Source organism: Brassica oleracea, chromosome C6, assembly GCF_000695525.1.
Source record: "Brassica oleracea var. oleracea cultivar TO1000 chromosome C6, BOL, whole genome shotgun sequence".
Classification (NCBI taxonomy): Eukaryota; Viridiplantae; Streptophyta; class Magnoliopsida; order Brassicales; family Brassicaceae; genus Brassica; species Brassica oleracea.
In genome coordinates this window covers 17,286,839-17,307,529 of record NC_027753.1, presented here as the reverse complement: position 1 = coordinate 17,307,529, position 20,691 = coordinate 17,286,839, and the positions used below count along the sequence as shown (strand labels likewise).

The following is a 20,691-nucleotide window of genomic DNA, read 5'->3' as shown; positions in this document are numbered from 1 at the left end:
TTTTTTTTCTCCCGTTTGTGTGTTGTGAGGAAGAGAGTTGTGGGAAATGACATATATATAGAGAAATTTTCGAGTTGGGTAGTTGAAATATAACAACGATTTTACAAGGAATATTTTACATGGATTTTACATGGTTTTAACATATTATTTACAACGACTTTACGACGAAATTAAGTAAGTTAAAGCATATTGAATACACGTTTTCACCTAAATATAACGGTAACATGCTTCGTTGTAATGTCGATGTAATGATTACGACGTATTTCTCATTCCACGTACATTCGTCGTAAACTTACATGGAGTTTACGACGAAATCAGTTCGTCGTAAATTTACATGGCGTTTACGACGAAAGTTAGATTCCTCGTAATTTCGTTGTAAAGACCATGTAAATTTACGACGAAATATTTTCGTCGTAAATGTTCGTTGTTATGGGCACGTTTTCTTGTAGTGATATATCAACTGTTCTTACATTTATCTAATTTGTTCGCTCGGCGAATGCAATCTTGATACAATTATTTGTTTTTGCTAAACATCTTGATATTACTCAGAAAAAGGTTTGTTTTCATGAGAAATGTAAGAATGTTTTTTTTTTTTGAAAGCTGGTTAAAAATGTAAGAATGTTCCATAGAAAAAGGGAAGCATGGTTATTAGCGAAAACCTAAAAATTAAAAGCCACGAGCTACTATTATACAAATGATTTGTTTACGTCTCAGTTAGTACTATGCCATTATTTGAATTTAAAATGTCATAAGATTCTAGAAAGCATGTAAAATATAGAAGTTTCCAAATGTATTATACTTGATTAATTCCACGACTTGTTTCAGTTGAAAGACGAGAGAAGAATAAGGGGATGATTGGTTGGGGCTGTAGATGCTCTGGACAGCCAAAATTTAATCTACAGCTATATATGTCAACCAATCGAGCTTTGCTTTCTTTAAAAAACTCACAGCAAAAAAATCTCTGCAAAATCAAAATATGGCTGTAGAGAGCTTTATTTCCAGAGCAAAAAATTAGTGCTTTAGAAATCTACAGCAAGGAAAGCTACAGCAAATAAATCTACAGATTAAATTCTACAACAAAAAAATATAAAGCTACAGCGCTTACCAATCATCCCCTAAGTTCTTTTTTTTTTACTTTGTAATATATGAGTTTAGTTGTTACAAAATATATATATATATGAGTTTAGTTTTTTTTTTTTGGTAACTATATATGAGTTTAGTTGTTCAAGTTTATGTGGTTATCTTCCTTATTTGTATCTTCTTAGCTTGAGAAGGTTTAGGTTACCGAATCAATCAAGAAGTAGGGACCAGATCAGAGAATCACATTACTCCCACCTCCAAAAGAAAACGCATCTCTCTCTTTCATATTAATCGAAGCCAACATATTAACTGTTGAGTGTTGACCAGTTTTCTTCAAAGTTTTTTTTTGTTATATCACAGATAATCCCTTAAATAAATGGTAGATTCGAAGTTAGGGCTTATTTGTGACATAACCAAAAAAAAAAAATAGTTTTGTAGAAAAAGGATAGAGAGAAATAGGAAGAGGGAAGAAGAGAGTGATTTTGGTTATATAATGAATTATGGGTTTTTGTTTGGTTATAGAGAAATCACCTAATTTTCCTATATTTAACCCATATAAAACTGCAAACAGGTTCTTTATCCACATAGAACCAATGGAACAAATCGGATTGTGCCCCACCCTAAATGAATCGTTTTCGAAAATATTTTACCGCAGATTAGTCCTTGCTCGCATTTTTTTTTCTTTGGCACTGAGGCCCATTCATTGTTTATGGCCTGTCGACACAAATCGAAAATAACATCGCGCTGTTTCGTTGTTCTCATGGAAGAATGCTTGTCATTTCCCCACCCTAAAAACATATCATAGTCCAGTTTCTACTGTAAGCCAATGCAAGTCAATATCCAAGTCTATAACGGCTGTTATACCAAAGACAACTTGGATAAAAGAAATCTTCACCACTAGAGAGAATATTTTTTCAAAGTCTACGCCCTTTTTCTGGTCAAAACCTTTCACGACCAACTGAACCTTTATATCTAGGCTTCGAGATCCTCATATTTTATCTAGTATACCCAGTTATTCTTCAAGTCTATCTTTTCTTTCGGAAATTTCGCTAGCTCGTATAAGTGATTATCATGCATTGACTGCATCTCATATTGCATAGTTTTATCCACGCATCCTCATGAGTGTCTATTTTCACTTCCTTATAGGTTCGAGGTTCTCTTTCATCTTTAACATTCACATGCTCATCTCCGTAGTACCTTACAAATGGCCTTGTTTCTCTTATTAGTCTTTTTTGCTCATGTGTTGGAAGATGTTTCTCTTTGGGCTCTAATTGACCTTCACCATCAGGCCGCATTATTTCTTCTGAAAATTGAATCAACTAGTGTTGAACTGAGTCGAGACCATTAACATCTCTCAGAGCAGTTGAATGCCCTCGATTCATCAAGGTAACAACATGTAAAGAACCAAATTCATATATATGAGGCCGAATCTGAGTCATAAACTATAATTTCCTCTTTGTGAAAATTTATGGATCGAAGACATCTTTTCTTAAGGAATATACGGAGAACTTGGAGCATATCGAAGAAATTAAAACAATGCACGGTGGCTACATAAACGGAAAAAAATAAAAAAGCAAGTGAGAATTTAAGATAAATACCTTTCGATTTCAGATGAAGTGAAGAAACAAAAGGGACATTGTTCCTTATATAAGAGAAATTGGGTGAATCTCAAAGTAAACCAACATTAGGTCTAAGATCTTGTTGTCATAAAAGATAGAAGACGTTTTGTATTCCGAGAAAAATGTCGGTTTAACTTCCTGAATAATCGGTTCACTAGTTAGACATTGAATCCAAACCAGATCTTTCGTAAACCATGATTTATATCCAAGAATCATTCAAGACACAAAGTCTCGAGTTCATTTTCTTCATAAGCATGTTTGTTGCAATTCACCAAGGTCGACTTTGACTCTCACAGCGAACCTAAGAGGACTTCTCGTTAGAAATCGGTTTTGTTCTCTATTCAGGGACCATCACGTAAAGAACTCAACCCAAAGGATAGTGAAGACGGTTTGAGGAAAAAGGAATTTGGCCAAGAGAAAAGGAAAGACCTAGCTGATTCCATCTTATAAATATAGCGGGAAATATCTTAAGTAGAGACATTCACAATCTACACGAAGCGGCATATATCTAGGGTTTATAGTTCATTGCTTTAAAATTTTCTTTAGCGATTTCACTGCCTTATTTTACAATTTCAATACAATTTCCTTGTAATCAATCGAGATCCTACTAATCAACGAGATCTTACTTATCAATTGAGATCCTCCTAATAAACCGATTTTAAATAATTCACCATTAAAATCATGATATCTTCATGAGTACGCAAAATTCCTAATTCATCAATATATTTAAATAAAAGATTCCAAAATGTCACCAAAGAACTTTTGAAAATGAAGGTGTAGGTGTTGTTGGACTCTACCAATGGATTCAAAGTCTCGGCATTGTGATATCTCAAAGAACCAAATATAAAGTGTATAGTGATGTGTAATCAATTCTATAGTATCAAAATGCTACAAATTATGTTCACATAAAAAAAGCAAGACTCATCACAAAACAGAAAGAAATAGTTTGCAAAGAATTAACATCAAGAAGACATCCAAACGTGTACAAAAACAGTACACTTAAGTCATTAGGCCAGCCTAATGAAACGTAAACATTTGAGCTCAAATCAATGCAACAGCTAGGGCCATTTGATTCATGTACGGAAAAGTTGTTGATGGAAGGGTGAGGGAGTGGACGAGTCTTTAAGTTCGACCAACTTTTAATAGAAAAAATATCATACAACACAAACTTAAGTAGATTCATTTTCAATCTTGTTACAACATTCCAAATCAGAAATAAAAAATAAAACCAATCTGAATCACAATATTGTGATTTTGGTTCTACTAAAAGACTAATGTTTCTTTGTTTGTTTTCTTGAAATTAGTTTAAATTCTCCTTCCCATATTTACTATCGACAACAAAAGCATGAAAAACATGTTTCATATAGTATGTCACAAGAGAGAGGAGACCATAAACCGATCTATAAATGATATAAAACATTAATTCCATTCATGATCAATTGATTTCTAGAAACAGAAAATTGTTAAAACTAAACATGTATAACTCACTTACAGAACCCTGAGAGTGAGACGCTTGATAGCTCCAGTGTGTTTAATGACGAGGGCAAGACCCAAAACGTAGCCTAAAGAGTGAGCCACTACTATGCCTATGTGAAACCTTTTGAGTTTATATTGAGATATCACTGATTTCTAAATCATATAAAATTATTCTCTAAATATATTCAATTGGTCGTTTGGTTTTGACCTTCTTCCATAACCCAAAAGATCAACTGCAAAGATTCTATAACTCGATTTGTATTAAGTTTTATGGGATTTCAATTCAAAATTAGCGATAGGTTGATTGAGCCATGTTTCTTATATATTATTTATGTCTCATTAAAATTCCCGACGTGGGAGTTTATATTCACACATTTTGATACCAAGATAAGTTATCATAGTATTCTAACTTAAAACCAATTTGCGGTAAGTGGATTGACTCAACTCTCTTATATATTAGTGTTGGTCCATCCAAACCTTCAAGTGGGATCTCAAAAATTTGTCAGAATAAAAAGGTTTTGGCAAGAGATCTCTTAGTCAGGCATGAGGATGATGATAAGGACCACGTATCAACACAACATTTTCGTTAAATACTCTATTTATTGATCTCTTGGTTAAAACATTGTTTACCATTTGTTTTCTTTTAAACAAAGTTTTGTGTGTTAAATTAAAAACTATTTGTTGTTTTTCTAGTTGACTTTACAATAAATAATTAGTTAATTAGGTTATAACCTACACCCAGAGCAGAATGAGATATTTTATAAAATATTTGTTAAATATCTAAGTTTTTAAAAATTATTAAAAAAGATATTTAAATATATTAAAATTGATTAATTTTAAAATTCAATTCAATTCAAGTATAATATTGCTTCTAAAATTTTGAAATTAAAAGAGTTACGGATTTTAAGATGTTATATAATTTAATTTAAACAATATTATAAATATATATATAGGTTTTTTTAAATTTGAAAATATATTAAATGAGGTTTCCTACTCATATTGTTTATGATCATTTATATATTTTTATTATAAAAATTTAAACCAGTGATCACAAAATTTTCAATATGGAACTTTAACAGTTTTAGTAATTTATAATTTTTTTAAAAAATTCAAAAATATGAAAACATCTATTTTTATTATATGGTTAATGTGATTATTTAATTTATTTTATTAATATAACATTAAAAATGATAAAAGTTATAAAAATTGTTATCAAATTTTTATTATTAAGCATCATTATTTATAAAATATATTTTAAATCACATTATGTAATTTCTGAACTTTCATTAAGGAAACAAGAATTTTATTTAATGTGTTATATGAAAATGTATATAGTAATAACACATCAATTTTTTATAAGAATAATTGTGGTTATGACACATCACCAAATTTTTTTGAGAATTATTATGATGACGACACCTCAAAATGACTGCATTAAAGTTCACTTAATATGAAAATGTACCTCGGATTGCCCATTAAGTACCTCGGATTGCCTCTCACAACAAAAACAATGTCCAGAGGTGATTATGAGCCATTGCTGGCAAAAATTCGTGCTAGATTAGCAATCCGAACTCTCGACAGAATAGAAAAGAGGTTTTGATTCCTGTGTAGACACCTCAACGAACTCATGTGGACACTCCTCAGCCCGAGGGATCCTCGTAGTAGGCTGGACCAACATCCAGCCGATGAGTAAAGCTCTAGCTTTTGCTGGAAGGTTACAGCTGATCAATTCAGTTATCGCAAGCATGACTAATTTTTGGTGTTCAGCTTTTAGTCTCCCTCAAGGATGCATTGATGAGATTGAGAGTATGTGTTCTGCTTTTCTCTGGAGTGGATCTCCAAATATAACTTCAAAAGCTAAAGTGGCTTGGGGTGAGGTTTGCAAAACTAAAGAAGAGGGAGGGTTAGGAGTTCGGAGAATAAGTGATGTCTTGGTGGTTTTTGATGTGAAGCTTGTCTGGCGGCTATTCACTAGCTCAGACTCGCTTTGGGTTAAGTGGGTGAAGCAAACTATACTAAGAGGAGAGTCTTTTTGGGACGCTAAAGCTGGAGCAGTGGGATCATGGATCTGGAAGAAGCTGTTACAGCTGAGACCTTTAGCTAAACAATTTCTTTGTATTGAAGTTCAGAGTGGCAACTCAGTGGTATTTTGGACTGATCTTTGGCATCCTATGGGTCGCTTGATTGAGGTCATTGATGAGAGAAGAACCCATAAACTTGGTATTGCAAGGAGGGCGATGATTGCTGAAGTACTAGTAGACCAACAATGGAGGTTTCGGCAGACAAGAGATAGAAGTATTGAACGAGTACTCACTCATGTGAAGGAGTTCCCAGTGGCTCTAGTGCAAAATGCCAAAGATATAGTAACATGGAAAAGCGGGGAGGAGGAGTTCAAGAGGTTTTTCTCTGCTTTCAACACTTGGAACATGATTCGTACGCGATACGACACAGTGCCTTGGTCTAAACTAATTTGGTTCAAGCAAGGTGTGCCTCGTTATGCTTTTATCACATGGTTGGCTATCAAAGATAGGCTCTCTACAGGGACTAGAATGAGAGACTAGGGGATAGTGCAGGGGTGTCTTCTTTGTGGCGAGCCAGAGGAGTCACGAGATCACTTGTTCTTTGCTTGTCCTTATACCTATGGAATCTGGCTGCAGGTCATAGGTTCTTTGCTGCGTCCTGCTCCTTCACCGGACTGGGCCGAGATTCTGGCTCGAATTCTGAGTGTAGCACACGACAGACATGTCTCTATCCTTCTGCGATTAGCTTTGCAAGTCACAGTATATTACGTATGGCGAGAGAGAAATGAAAGGCGACACTCACAGCGAAGTAGACCAGCGACCCAACTTGGGAGAATCATTGAGAAGACAATCATGCAGCGGCTTCTATCTACTAGATACTATGAGAAAAAGGACTGGAGGGGTTGATGCGGAGGTGGTTCCTGGCCCATATTGGGTAAAGATAGGTTCATACAATAAACATTTTTTAGGTTCTCTTTGTAAATAACTATTCTTTTGCCCTATGATGATCAATAAATTTAACATTTCATCAAAAAAAAAATGAAAAAAAATGAATTATGTTTGAAAATAACACATATTCAGTTGACATCACTAGTGCATGCAAAGGGGATAATGGCTAATGTAGATGTCTATAGGGTCTTGGACGAGCTTACAAATCTGGATGCTGCTTGTGTCGACGACGTGGATTGGGATGATCTTTTCGATAATCAAGATAGAGATGCTTGTAGAATTCGGTGGAACCAGAATGGTGCATCATATCGGCAGGCTGCATATCGGTTGACCTGGAACCAAACAAGTCGAGATTTTGTCACTCAAAAGTATTTCCCCGACATAGCTACTTGAGAGAGTCAAAATTTGGCTACTTATAATTTAGTTCCTAAGGGTTATAAACTTATAGCTTAACATGAAAGCAAGGAGTTTCACAATGTTCATCGTCAGAGCCAATACCAATCGCCAATTTTTCGTACCAACCTACCATATTCACTCCTGGTTACTCTCAGAACCACAGTTTCCGTTATACTGACCAAAAATCTAAATTTAAACCTATGAAGAAAACTATCAAACTAGACCCTTGAAGAATATGGTGAAATCATCTGTACACAATCATGTACTTTTTTAGCAATTCTTTAACAAAAGCAAAAAAAAAAAAAAAACACAGACCAAGAACGCGATCTGTAAAGCAGTTTAGTTAAAAATAAAATAACAGAAACCATAAAAAGAAGAAGCAAATGATTGAAAATTTATGAATAAAGAAAGTTTATATACAATTAAAAACAAAAAGAACTAAAACCCACGTAAAGAATACCTTTCCTTTGTAGCCTTCACAAAGCTTAGCATCAAAAACTCGTTTCTCTCCTTAGCCACCAAGAAACCTATTACTCTACATAAAACCATAACAAGCTTCTTTACTTTTTAAGCTTTAATCTCCCATCTGCAAGAACAAGAACTTGCTACACAAAAACACACGTTTCAGGTTCCAGAGTTTGTGAAGATATGAGTGCAGACTGGGGACCTGTGATTGTAGCAGTAGCTCTGTTCATTCTACTCTCACCAGGATTGCTCTTTCAGCTACCGGCAAGGACAAGAGTGATGGAGTTTGGTAACATGAGCACAAGCGGCATTTCGATTTTGGTCCACGCCATTATATATTTCTGTATACTGACTATCTTGATCATTGCCATACAAATTCACATCCATTTCTGATATTTTAGTGTAACACAGATAAGCTTCTTTGGATTCAAAGTTTGCCTTTTTCCGCTATTTTACTTTGATAATCTCTGATTCTTGGGTAATAGTGTTTCAAACAGATTGACAACAAATGGTTGTATACAAATAAATAATCTGTAATTTTGTATTTTCCTACATTTAATTTCGAACCTTGAAGTACTTCCCATCACAAAACAATTAGTATAAGACATTTGTGAGCTCTTGTGACTATGGCATGTAATAACCAACATAAAGCATCTTCATCTCGATTGTTTCCACAATTTTTTTTCATTAATGTCTGATTCTTTAATACACTTTCAGTAAAACACAATGAACATGAACAACACAACAAGTTAATGTTCGGTCTGGAACAAGTATCAGACTATAAAACAGATTACGTAAAAGTGAAACTAAACAGATATCCAAATCTAAGAAGATTCCTGTAACCCCCCAGATTCAATGAAGGGTTACCTTCATTTAACCGGAAACTCCCCCAATAAAAGCTCTAAATCAGCCGGTGGTGATGTGGAGATTGACAGCGAGGATCAAGATCGTGTAAGCAGCGAAGAAGATGAGTGTGTGAACGGCGATTGCTTTGCCGTTGGTCTTCATGCCGCCGAGATCTAGCGTCCGGTGATGTCCCGGCAATGAGAAGAGGAGTCCTGGAGAGAGCATCACGAACAACACGACTCCGACAAGAACCGTAGCCCAATCCGCCATTTCCGATGAAAGTAGAAAACGCAAAGGTGACTCCTTTTTTCGATAAAGCGGTGTTGACAGAGAGAGAAAAAAAGTGGAGATGCTGAGCTAATAAGGCCAACTCTGATTGTTTTTCCTTTTCTTTTTGGCTAAGTTTAGAATAATCTCGTAAATATGATTTGTCCAAAAAAAAAAAATCTCGTAAATATGTTTTCAACGTATTTCATATATATATTATAGGAATGAAAAAGATATTTGATTATTCTAGTCTGAAGTGAAAAAGTCATCCGGTTATTTTTTTAGAGAAATTTCCAAAAATAATCATTTTTAAGTTTTTATCACAAAAATAGTCTTCAATAAAGAAATTGACCAAAATAAATTTTATTAAAAAATAAAAATGTATTTTTATCCTAGGGTTAACTAATCTAGATTTAGTGTTTAGAGTTAAAGAGGAAGGTTTAGGGTTTAAGGTTTTAAATTTTAAAAAATAAAAAATTAAAACTAAAATTTTCAAAATAAAAAATGTTATTTTGGTATTTTTGTTCTTGAGAACTATTTTTGTGACAAAAAGTTAAAAGAGGCTACTTGATAGAATTGTCTTTTTTTTATGTCACTAATTGTTTCTAACATGGAAATAATTTGTAACAAAAATAAAGGAAAAAAAATTAGAATAAGAATAATTCTTTTACAAAATTATTTATACGTTTTGATCTCCTATAAAATAAAGAGGACAAATATTAAAAATAACATTAAAATTTTATGAGAAAATATATAAATTAAAAATCTCTAAAACAACATTATTAAATAAAGAACAATTATATTATGACTATGTTCCTTTTTGTATTTGAGTGCAGTATCTAAACGTAGCATTTGAATATCACATTTTGATGATACATCCAAATGTGTTTGTTTTATATTTTGTATTTACATATACATAAACTTCTAGATGCTAAGTTGTTCATAATTTTAATTTATCATAGCATTTATATATTTTCTTAAAAACTTTAAAATATAATTTCTATAATTAATAAGGGGAATTTTCATGTTTACCACTTTGTTCGTACCATTATTCATGTTTACCACCACTAAAAAAATATTTTCAAAAATATCTTCTTATTAATATGCAAAATACTCTTATACCCTTGTTGTCTCTATATATAATAAATAATTATTTGAATAAAAAATCATGTTTTCGAATTATACTTTTTCAAATTTGAATTTTTTATTATTATTTTTATTTTTTTGAATTTTTATTTTCAAATTTTTTTATTGAAATTCGGAAATTCTTTTTGAAACTATTTTTTTTTAAAAAATAAGTTTTTTAAATATTTATTTATATATTTATTAGAATCTTAAATTTCACATTCCAAAAACCTAGAGTTATAAATGTATATTTTCCTCTTTAAAAATGAAAGTAGAAGTAGTTAGTATAAACATGAAAAATTGTATTATGAATGTAGTATTTTTGGTAATTTTTCAATTAATAACTAATTAAATATTTTACTTAAAAAATATGTGTCAGTTATGTTTTTAAAATAATAATTATATTTAAATAATATTTGAAATTTTTGATTAAGTTTGTGGTGAAAAATCCAGTTTTACAGTTTGACATAAAATCCAATTTTAAAGTTTTGGCGTAAAACATGATTTTGTAGTTTTGACGAAAAATATGAATTTGCAGTTTTGGTAGGAAAAACTGACTTTACGATTTTGCGGACAAACGTGATTTGCAATTTTAACAAGAAAATGTGATTTTGCGGTTATGGCTCAAAAACATGATTTTGCGGTTTTGGTAGAAAACTCAACTTTCTGATTTTGGCTGGATATCCCAAATTTTGTGGTTATGGTGAGCAAAGTCAATTTTATGGTTTTAGCGAAAACATTATTTTACGATTTTGACGGAAAACATGTTTTTCATTTTTATCGAATAATTTTGAAGGCTAATAACGTGATTTGTTGTTTTGGGTGAATTTTTTTTTTTTGGCTAGAAAATCGGATTTTAAGGTTTTGGTTACAAAATGTGATTTTGTGATTTTGACGGAATTTTTTTAATGGTTTTGGGAGAATTTTTTTTGTATGGTTTTAACAGAAAAAACTTGATTTTGTGATTTTTACCGAAAAACCAATTTTGTAGTTTTGACGAAAAATCTAAGATTACGATTTTGTGGAAAAACGTGTTCGAAGCATTTTGGCCGTACTATTTTGCGTGGGAATTGCGTTTTGTGATTTTAAAGGAAAACTTCGTTTTGGTTTTGGTGAGAAAATCATATTTTCCTGTTTTATGAATTTTGTAAAAAATAGAGTTTGAAGAATAATTCCAATTTAAATGTTTTATATATAAACATATATCTTATTATTATTAATATAAACTATTTATTTTATATTGTATTGAAGTGCATTAAAGTTTTTTTGGATTTTGAGATGAAAATGTTGCATCTAAATTCAACATTTTTGCATTTTGAATATTTAGATTTTTTTAAATGTTATGAATTTGCATCATCTAAATATTAATTTAATAGTGTGTAAACGAACAATATTTATATCCAAATACATATATCATCCGATATAAATTTCGAAAGGATTTATATTAAATTATAAATTTTAACTTTGCACTATCCATTAATAATAAATCCCAAACCTAATCATTAAATCCTAAACCTACAACTTTTTATAAAAAAAAAATTATTTGAAAAAAATTATAAAATATATAATTAACCACTAGTATAAAAATAATACAATAATTTTTGTGTTTGATATCTTGAAAAAAACAAGTGTAAACGCGTAGTCAAGTTAAAAGTAGATATATTTTGTTTGATATCTTGAAAAGTTATTTCTTTAATTACTTTTTGTTATTCTATCTTATACTGATTTTGGTATTTGCCTGACCTAAATTATAGATTAATTTAATATACGCACAAAAGATTAAACTGCGTGTAGATATAATAAGTTACACGTTGTGTTATCTCGATATAAAGAATCATTATAAATAAAGCCCTTTCTCGAAAAAAAAGAATCACTATAAATAGAACTAGATCTTGACCCGCACAACCGAGCGGATTTTTCTTTCTATATTAAAAAATTATTTTTTTATATAGCAAAATTTTATTAATAATTTAACGTAATTTAGTGTTATATATTTTTATAATACTTATGTTTATATGTCTTAATAGTATAGAAGTATAAGTATAACAAAAAAATGTCATTAAAAATATATATATCAATCCGTATTGAATGTTCAAAATATAAGAACATTATAAACTATACACCATAGTATAAAAATAACATGGATTATTTACGTGTACGTGTTACTATATATAAACTATACACCATAGTATAAAAGTAACACAGATTATTTACGTGTATGTGTTACTATATATTTGCCCCTTATTTAATTTATATTTATTGTCTTATAGTTTGTTGTATCATATGATCTTAAAAGCTATATGAATAATGTGTATTATAATGCTTCTTAACTCTAGACAAAAACATATGTTCTATAATGCTTCTCTTATGTAAAATTAAAAATCATGGTTATATTTTAGTTAGTAAATCAACAAATTTAAATATTTCACGTTAAAATTAAAATGAAGCATATGTTTAGGAAAGAAATCAGGAAAATATATCAATAACAATTTAGTTAGTTGTTTAGAGAAACAAAAGACTAAAATGCAGATACAATTATTGTTATGATATTATTAAAATTTATTAAAAGTAAGAATCTAAGAAATGATCCAATTTAAAAAATCACACATGAGTCAAGGTTGTGACTTCTGTTTTAATAGATAAGATACACCAATATAATTGATTATCACCAAATTTTATAGAATATATATGTCAATCGAAAAAGAAGAAATATATAGTTCTCTCTTTAACGGATCTATTGCATCTCATCTACTACTTGTTTTTTTTCCCTTTCAAATAAATTTCATGACTCAGATTGCAAGACATATGTGTAACAAAACTCCTCCACATAGAATTTTTTTTTTTTTTTGCTAAAATTCCACATATAATTTTTTTTTTTTTTTTTTGCTAAAATTCCACATAGAATTTCAGAAGTGGCATGTATATTTATTGATCACCAATTCACCATTCACCACAAGACTGTCCATATATCATACATTTTAAGCATTTATCTTATTGTATTACTTGGGTCTTTCTATAGACAAATCTTATTTTTATTACCTGAGGAGCCTTTTTATTTATTAACTTTACCCTCGTAATTCTCTCTCTTCCTTTATTTGTAAAGAAACTTTATTGGATTCGTATTCTCTTAACGCCGAAACCCCCATTATTCTCAATTCTTCCACAACCAAACTTCCACTTTCTAAAGCTGTGTTCTTACTCTCTTTCTTTTGTTATTTGCTCTGGTCGTTGTAAGAAGATATGCATGATTGGGCTGCACCGTTGATAGCTTTGGCTCTTTTCGCGTTCCTATCACCGGGACTAATCCCGCAGTTTTCCAGGGAAAGAATCTCCGGTGGATTTCATGAACATGAAGACGACATTAGCTTCAATTTTCGTCCACACCATTCTCTACTGTCTCTTTCTCATCCTCTTTCTAGTCGTTCTCAACATCCATGTCTATGCTTAGCTTCAGCTCAAAATATTACACTCATGTGCTAGCCTTTGTTTGTGCTAGGTATTGGGTTTATTAGTAAGGCTTTGTTTTATGAATTTTCGTACTTCTTTCCTTGTTCCTCTTCTTAATTCTCTAAATATTTTTACCTTCTCAGCAAATACGTTATGTTGGGTATGGGCCTGACCCTGCCAAAAGGCCCACTTGATAATTGTCCTCACATGATCAAAACAGGTGAGCTCGGCTCGTCGACTCGCGAACCAGTAGTCGTCTCGACTTCAGACTACTTTTAGCCGACATAGCGAATGACCGTAAGTAATCGGCTCGACGACTCGGTTCAGCGGCCCGACATCTCGGCCCAATCGTCGAGAAGGCCCGTTAGGTCAAGGCAAATTAGGTCAACAGGAGACCGTCTATAAATGGAGGAGAAGAGGCAACAATGAGGGGATCCGCAAATTACTACACTCACTTTCGGCTAGATCTAGGGTTTCATATCTTATCGTCTCGCCGACTTGTACGGTTCGACGAACTAGCTTTCGCCGGACTAATTCCGATCACTCTCTTTTCCCCTTTTGTAACTCCATTTCGACTCCTTGATCTAATAAAACACGTCTTTGTTTTGACCCACCGACGAGAACTCGTCCTTTTTCTCTTTACTAGTTTATCGACAGTCTCGATTCAAACACGTTATAACTAATATATGTAGTGATCCATATCTGTGTATTTGTGAGAAAATTCCGAGCAATTTAGCTCTATCTGGGGAAACATGGCTTGCGGATAACACAAAAGATCCATACGTTAGTATAAAGATGGATAATTTGATGAATGAAATAAAGATGGTCAAACAAATTGATGTAAAAAGGCCACACTTGGTGTAAAATAAAGATTTTTGTGGTTGGAATAAATTTTGCATTCAGTTAAAAAAAAGAGACACTTTGAACTTGGATTTGTCCCCTTAAGATTTCCGCAACATTTTTTAGGAAAATAAGATTTTAATTCCTGTAAATACCATAATACCCTTAAATTAATCAATTAAGTTGAATTATAATTATAAGTAATAATTATCTGATAATTTTCGTAATAGATTTAATAGTTAAAATAGTTAAAAAGTTAAAAACAAAAGAAAAAAAATGAGAGAACAAAAGAGGGACACATGTTAAGATATCGATCCCCTAATTCCTTTTTTTTTACCTCGTCTTCTCCGCCTAGAAGCTTCTCCCATGGCGATTTAGGGTTCTTCATCTGCCCTTGTCTTCTCCGCCGAGCTCTTCGTCTGCCCTAGTATCTAACCTCGTTTTCGTCATCTTTCTCTTCTATCTCACTGAAGAAACAACAAAATCAAAGTCTTCTTCCTCGATTAGTTTCGTCGGACGGGTCAATTCCAAATCGAAGTGTTCTTCCATCAAATTTCTCAAAATCTTTGATTCTCAAACTGAAGTCTCGTAGTTGATTTTGTTCCTTTGACATTTCACATGCTCTCTTTCAAGAGATTTTTGTCATTATACGTTGCGTCTCTGGGGATTTTGATGAATTTGATTTTGTTTCAGGTGGGCCAAAGCTGCGTGTATAGGCTGTGCTGGCTTTGCAACTTTCTCTGTACTCATAGAGACGTTCTTCGACAGGCATACGTAAACCAACAATATATCTAACAGATGTCATTGCTGCGTATTGTTTAGCTGTTTCTTATACAGTTAATCACCTGAGCACATGGAGAGAGAGGAAAACTAGAATTACATTTTCCAACAGCATAGAAGAAACTTAAGCTTGCTGTTTGATTCAATATTGTTCAGTTGTTGTCATTATTTATCATAGATTTGGTTACACTCATGCTCCAATATTACAGTGTTCCTCAGAAAATAAGGACCTGTCGTTGCACACAAAAGTTTCAGGTTGCAGAAATTGATTCAGTTTTGTTATGTACCTTCATATTGCCAAATATTAATCTGGTTAAAGTTCAACTTTTTTTATGTGCGACAGTGGAAGAAAACTTCATTACAAGTAGAATCACTTAGCTGAGCCTCCCCAGCAATAGGGGTACAATGTCCTTGACTCATCAAAATCAATTCTAAAACTGAGGTTTGTTGTAGCCACTGTCAAGAGGACGTGGTACTGGCGCTAGGATCATACATGGTAATCTGGGGATTTTGATGAACATGTTATGGCACGTAATATAGCCAAGCTATATCATTGAGTTGTAGCTATATGTCGTTATCAAGCTGTAGGTAAACTGAAGACATCTTTCTTGATTATAACGTAACAAATTCTAGCTTGGTTAGAATATACAAGAAATGTTAGTTTATCTATGTTTAAAACTTAGTATACCATTTATAGACTAAGTAGATAACCAGAATGAGTATTCTAATTGTATCTAGAAGATAAAATAAAATATGATTCCATTTTTTTTAAAAAAAAATTAAACATATATATTGTCATATTTATGTTTCCAATAGTTTTCATATTTTTTTACATTTTTAAAATTTAGTTTACTATTTTTCCCATAAAAGAAGGGTAAAATATGTCTGAAATTGCCAAAAATATGAAAAGTCCTAAAAGGACAAATAAAAGTTCAAAGTGTCCATTTTTTTTCAATTTTCCCAAAAAAAATCATTTTACTAATTATGAAATAGTAGATGAAAAAAATAATGAGCAAAATTTTATTCTTAACTATTTTTTTCAAAAAAAAAAAAAAATTATTCTTAACTACAAAATCATATTTTTTTTATCAAATCACTTGCACAATTAAATTCATAGTCAAAAACGAGTAATGATGCCAAATAGTTGAGATGAAACCCCATTACAGCACCATTAACCCAAAAACTCACTTTGGGTCTCTTAATGATTTTTAAATATTAAATGTTACTTAAGAGAACTAGTTAAGAGACACCAGCATTTTTGTGCTCCAATTGGAGTCTCTTGTTTAGGGATTCTTAAAAAAAATTAAACATTGTTTAATTAAGATAAAATTTATTTATTAAATAAAACATTGTAAAAGATAATATTTTAAACATAGATTTAAAAAAAAACATAAAAACAAAGATTAGTAAAATAAACGATAATAATTTGAAAGATTTCTTTCGATATAAACTTGTTTTTTCCTTTCCTTCCTATCATCTTCTTGACCACCATAATCGACGAAAAGATTCTCGAATGTTTGATCAAAATGCTGACTAAAATATTGATCAAAATTATCATCAATTGATCTTTCGAAATTGTTTTGAAAAGAAAATGTCATGAGACGAAAATCGTTTATAAAAATTGTTTACAGGATAGAAATTGTTTTAGATTTAGATGAATATTTTGAACATGGATCCATACACCATATGATGAATCCGACTACAACGCTCTCTGTAAATCTTCCTGGACAAAGTATAAAATCGTGACTTGGCGTGTATGACTACCACAACAAGCAACTGCATTCCACAACGTAGCAGTCGTTGCAAATCCACAAATGGAAATACATATTATTAAACTCAGGATTTCAACCTGTTATTTCAAGATTGTCGTGTTTACCCCCATTTAGTAACTCTGTAAAAGGAGGGCCAAATACATAGAGCAAACTACAAAACTTTAGCTAAAAAGTCAAAAAAGAGGAACCAAACAACACCCTGACGAACCCGTACATCTATCCCTTTGCTATCTATAGAAATGAGAGCGGCATCGTCTACCTCTGATTCAGAAGCCAGTAGCTCTCTAAGCGGCTTTGAGAAGATGGCATTTAGTTCCTACCACAAATTTTTAAAAAGGGGAAAAGTAAGAGCTAACTTCAATTTGCCAAAGGACAAGACTCGAGGGGCAACTTTATTGAATCTGAAAAAAGCACACCTTGAGGTTGTGCTCTCCACCATCGATGGCTATCTTATCAGGCTGTAAAGCCTCATACTCTTTGACATCAACCCATGCGACCGTTCCAAACCCTCCAATGAAATATATATCACTGCCAATGCTCACATTTGAGTATGGAGTGGATAAGTAGATTAGGAGGCATGAGTTAAGAAACAAAACCTTATGTTCTGCATTCTAAAATAGTGGAAGTTTCCCCATTGCTCTGAAAGCCCGTGCGGGTGCTTTGCGATATATTGCTTATGTGCCCACTCCTACCAACAAGCCACAACCAGATATATCACACATACATATGTTTTAGCAAGTCAGATTCATGTATACTCAACCCCTAAACTAAAAGCAAACAAATATTAGCAATATTTAGATGCTCACCTGTTCATCTTCTGACAATGGATAGACATCACCAAGTAATGTCACTCTTGCTTCGATAGGCCACTCCATCCAGGTATCTGCCAGCCAAATCACACCAGATTACAGAATAAAAGAGAAAAGAAAACCCTTTTGCTTTTGTAGTTTAAACACAGTAGCCAATATTACCGAGAACATTTTGAGTACGTGTAGCTCTGATGATAATTCAGTCCTCATAGAGAGTTGTTGCTCGGTGGAGACATGGCCAGACCAATCTGGTCCATACCGTGGCTTCAAACAGAGGATATTGTTCTGTATTCAGCCATCTGCAGTGTTCTGGTCCATACCGTGGCTTTGTAACAAGAGCATCCAGATAAACTCTTCACAGAATTTCAGATAATAAGCAAAGAAAATTCCAACTTACAATTCATTAACTTTTGAAATACAATGACTTCATGCCATAGTCAGAACAAGAAACACAAACTTATAAGAATCTGGTGAAGGATTCAAACCCATAATTGAAGGATTCAAACACATAATTGAAGGATTCAAACACAGAAACAAAACAACAAAGCTTTACCTTTCGATTGGACTCAGTTGCATGAGAAACGGGAGCGTTGGCATTTTTTCTTCGTCGGGAGCCTTGGCTTTTTTGTTTCCTTCTCAAACTCCTCTGCCCAATACAATTAGAACACGTGTGCCTAACACACGGTTCTTCTAGGGCTTTTTTTTTTTTTTGTCGGCTATTCAATTACTCAAACATGAGGTGGTCTGGTTAGCCAGACCGGAATAGAACAACCAATAAAACATAGAGATCTATGAAAAGATCGAGCATTCCTAGCTAAAGAATCAGCAATTTCATTTTGTGTTCTTGGCACGTAGGTGATCTTGAAGTCCGAATAACACATGAGGATGATTTGAATGGCTTCCAGCTCCGTTGAAAACTTTGGCCAGGCTTGGGGTTCCTTTGTCATAGCTATCAGGTCCTTGCAATCTGTACCAAAGTGTTGGCAGTTTGAATGTTGAAGCATGCTTTCCAATGCCCATTTCAATGCTTCCAATTCCGAGTGTAGTGCTGTCTCCCGCCTCCTTAAATTCCGTGTTCCCATAAGTTGAATCTTTCCCGTGTTATCCTTCCATACCCAACCAATTCCACTGAATAGATCTGTGGATGTCCAAGAGCCATCCACCATGCACATATTATTCAAGCTTAAGGCTTGTACCACTTCAGTGTTTGGTGCCTGTAGGGGATTAGGTATAGACTCCTTAGCATTATACCAAGCCTGACATTCACTCTCTGCATACCTGACCAGTTCGAGAGGGTCCCTGTCAATCTCCCTGAATAGCTTATCATTCATCGCCTTCCATATGTACCAGATTATCCAGGGATAAGGGTCTCTATCATCTTCTGGCCTTCTAATTGTATTTTTCCTCCAGAAAAGGTAGTCCATATTGGCGTACATACTCGATATGGGGAAAGTTTGGGGGTTTGACGGCGTAGATGATAGTTCCCATGCTTGTAACGCTGGGGGACATTCAAAGATCGCATGGGTTACATTTTCCCCTGGCTCTCCACATCTTGGGCAGTAATCATCACACCGCAGATTACGACGTATTAAGTTCCTTGTTACTGCTACATGTCCCGAAATTAATTGCCATATAAGATGGCGAATTTTCTGAGGTGCGTTCACTTTCCAAGCAAAGGCTTGAAGTTCAGTGATGCTAGGTTGTGTGACTTCAGCTTTCTCCTCCGCATCCAATATATTTGTAGCAACCAATACCCAGACTTAACTGTGTATTGGCCATTTTTAGTGTAGCTCCAGCAGAAAGAATCTATGCGATGTGTTGGGCTTATGGCCAAACTCATAATCAGCTGTATATCCTCTTGCTCAACATATTGTGCCAGTATCCTAGCATCCCACTCCTTTGATTCCGAACTTATAAGGCTACTTACAAGCATCTTTGGATTTACGACTGGTACCCTAGGGCGGGCCGGCCTAGCTGGAGTCGAAGGAATCCATGGATCCTGCCAGACATTGATTTCATATCCTGAGTGCACTTTACTCCTAATACCCAAAAGCAAGAGCTTCTTCGCTGCTGATATACTCGTCCACACGTAGGATGGGTTATCCACCGCCGCGATTCGCAAAGGCGAAGTGAGACGGTAATATTTCCCTTTGAGGACTCTTGCTACTAGTGAATCGGGATACTGAAAAAGGCACCAGAGTTGTTTCGCTAGCAGTGATAAATTAAATTCATGGATCATGCGGAAACCCACTCCACCCTCCTCTCTAGGAGCACAAATCTTTTCCCATTTAGCCCAGTGAATCCCTCTTTTTGGCGGGTTTGAACTCCACCAAAACTGGGCAATGGCACTTGCAAGGTTCTCACAAATCTCCAAAAGGAGTAAGAAACTTGACATTACGTATGTGGGAAGAGCTAAGAGAATAGATTTGATCAGAACTTCCTTTCCTCCTTTCGATAGCCACCTACCTGTCCAACCGTTCACTCGATGTGATAGTTTTTCCTTTAGGAAAGCAAAAAGCTTGCACTTGGATCCTCTAATATCTTCTGGTATTCCCAGATACTTTCCCATTCCCCCTTCACTCTGAATCCCGAGAGTGTCTTTGATTTGTTGTCTATCATTCACCGCGATCCTCTTACCAAAGAGTAATGAGGACTTCTCAAAATTAATGCATTGACCTGATGCTTTTCCATACTTCCTGACTACTTTCATAACTTCTTCACATTCACGGGGCTCCGCCTTACAGAAGAAAAGGCTATCATCAGCAAAGAGAAGGTGTGATACCGAGGGGCTAGCGCGTGC

At 33.5% G+C, this 20,691-nt stretch overlaps 3 protein-coding genes and 1 pseudogene across 4 annotated transcripts; 2 read left to right on the top strand and 2 right to left on the bottom strand.

Moving 5' to 3' along the window:
* The first annotated feature begins 8,038 nt into the window (after positions 1 to 8,038).
* On the top strand, positions 8,039 to 8,625 carry LOC106298703. Its single transcript, XM_013734847.1, has one exon. The coding sequence runs from the start codon at positions 8,189 to 8,191 to the stop codon at positions 8,396 to 8,398; it is 210 nt and encodes a 69-aa protein (XP_013590301.1). The 5' UTR covers positions 8,039 to 8,188; the 3' UTR covers positions 8,399 to 8,625.
* Positions 8,626 to 8,678: 53 nt separating this feature from the next.
* On the bottom strand, positions 8,679 to 9,244 carry LOC106298702. Its single transcript, XM_013734846.1, has one exon. The coding sequence runs from the start codon at positions 9,119 to 9,121 to the stop codon at positions 8,912 to 8,914; it is 210 nt and encodes a 69-aa protein (XP_013590300.1). The 5' UTR covers positions 9,122 to 9,244; the 3' UTR covers positions 8,679 to 8,911.
* Positions 9,245 to 13,483: 4,239 nt separating this feature from the next.
* LOC106298704 lies at positions 13,484 to 13,691 on the top strand (annotated as a pseudogene).
* Positions 13,692 to 17,069: 3,378 nt separating this feature from the next.
* On the bottom strand, positions 17,070 to 18,536 carry LOC106299173. Of its 2 annotated transcripts, XM_013735301.1 has the most exons (6): positions 18,445 to 18,536; positions 18,054 to 18,244; positions 17,889 to 17,965; positions 17,679 to 17,770; positions 17,499 to 17,610; positions 17,070 to 17,398 (listed from the first exon to the last, which is right to left on the bottom strand). In XM_013735301.1, exons 3-6 carry the CDS (start codon positions 17,955 to 17,957, stop codon positions 17,234 to 17,236), a joined length of 438 nt encoding a protein of 145 aa, XP_013590755.1. In that variant the 5' UTR covers positions 17,958 to 17,965; positions 18,054 to 18,244; positions 18,445 to 18,536; the 3' UTR covers positions 17,070 to 17,233. The 2 variants fall into 2 exon arrangements, with proteins under 2 accessions (XP_013590755.1, XP_013590756.1); XM_013735302.1 differs by having other exon boundaries at positions 18,054 to 18,504.
* Between the last annotated feature and the right edge of the window lie 2,155 nt (positions 18,537 to 20,691).

What these genes read in the sequence shown, in the direction of transcription:
- LOC106298703 (XM_013734847.1), top strand. Translation starts at nt 8,189, where the DNA reads ATGAGTGCAGACTGGGGACCTGTGATTGTAGCAGTAGCTCTGTTCATT.
- LOC106298702 (XM_013734846.1), bottom strand. Translation starts at nt 9,121, where the DNA reads ATGGCGGATTGGGCTACGGTTCTTGTCGGAGTCGTGTTGTTCGTGATG.
- LOC106299173 (XM_013735301.1), bottom strand. Translation starts at nt 17,957, where the DNA reads ATGGAGTGGCCTATCGAAGCAAGAGTGACATTACTTGGTGATGTCTAT. An exon ending in CATTGTCAGAAGATGAACAG is followed by an intron (nt 17,771 to 17,888) that starts GTGAGCATCTAA and finishes GCTTGTTGGTAG; the next exon opens with GAGTGGGCACATAAGCAATA. An exon ending in TTTAGAATGCAGAACATAAG is followed by an intron (nt 17,611 to 17,678) that starts GTTTTGTTTCTT and finishes GAGCATTGGCAG; the next exon opens with TGATATATATTTCATTGGAG.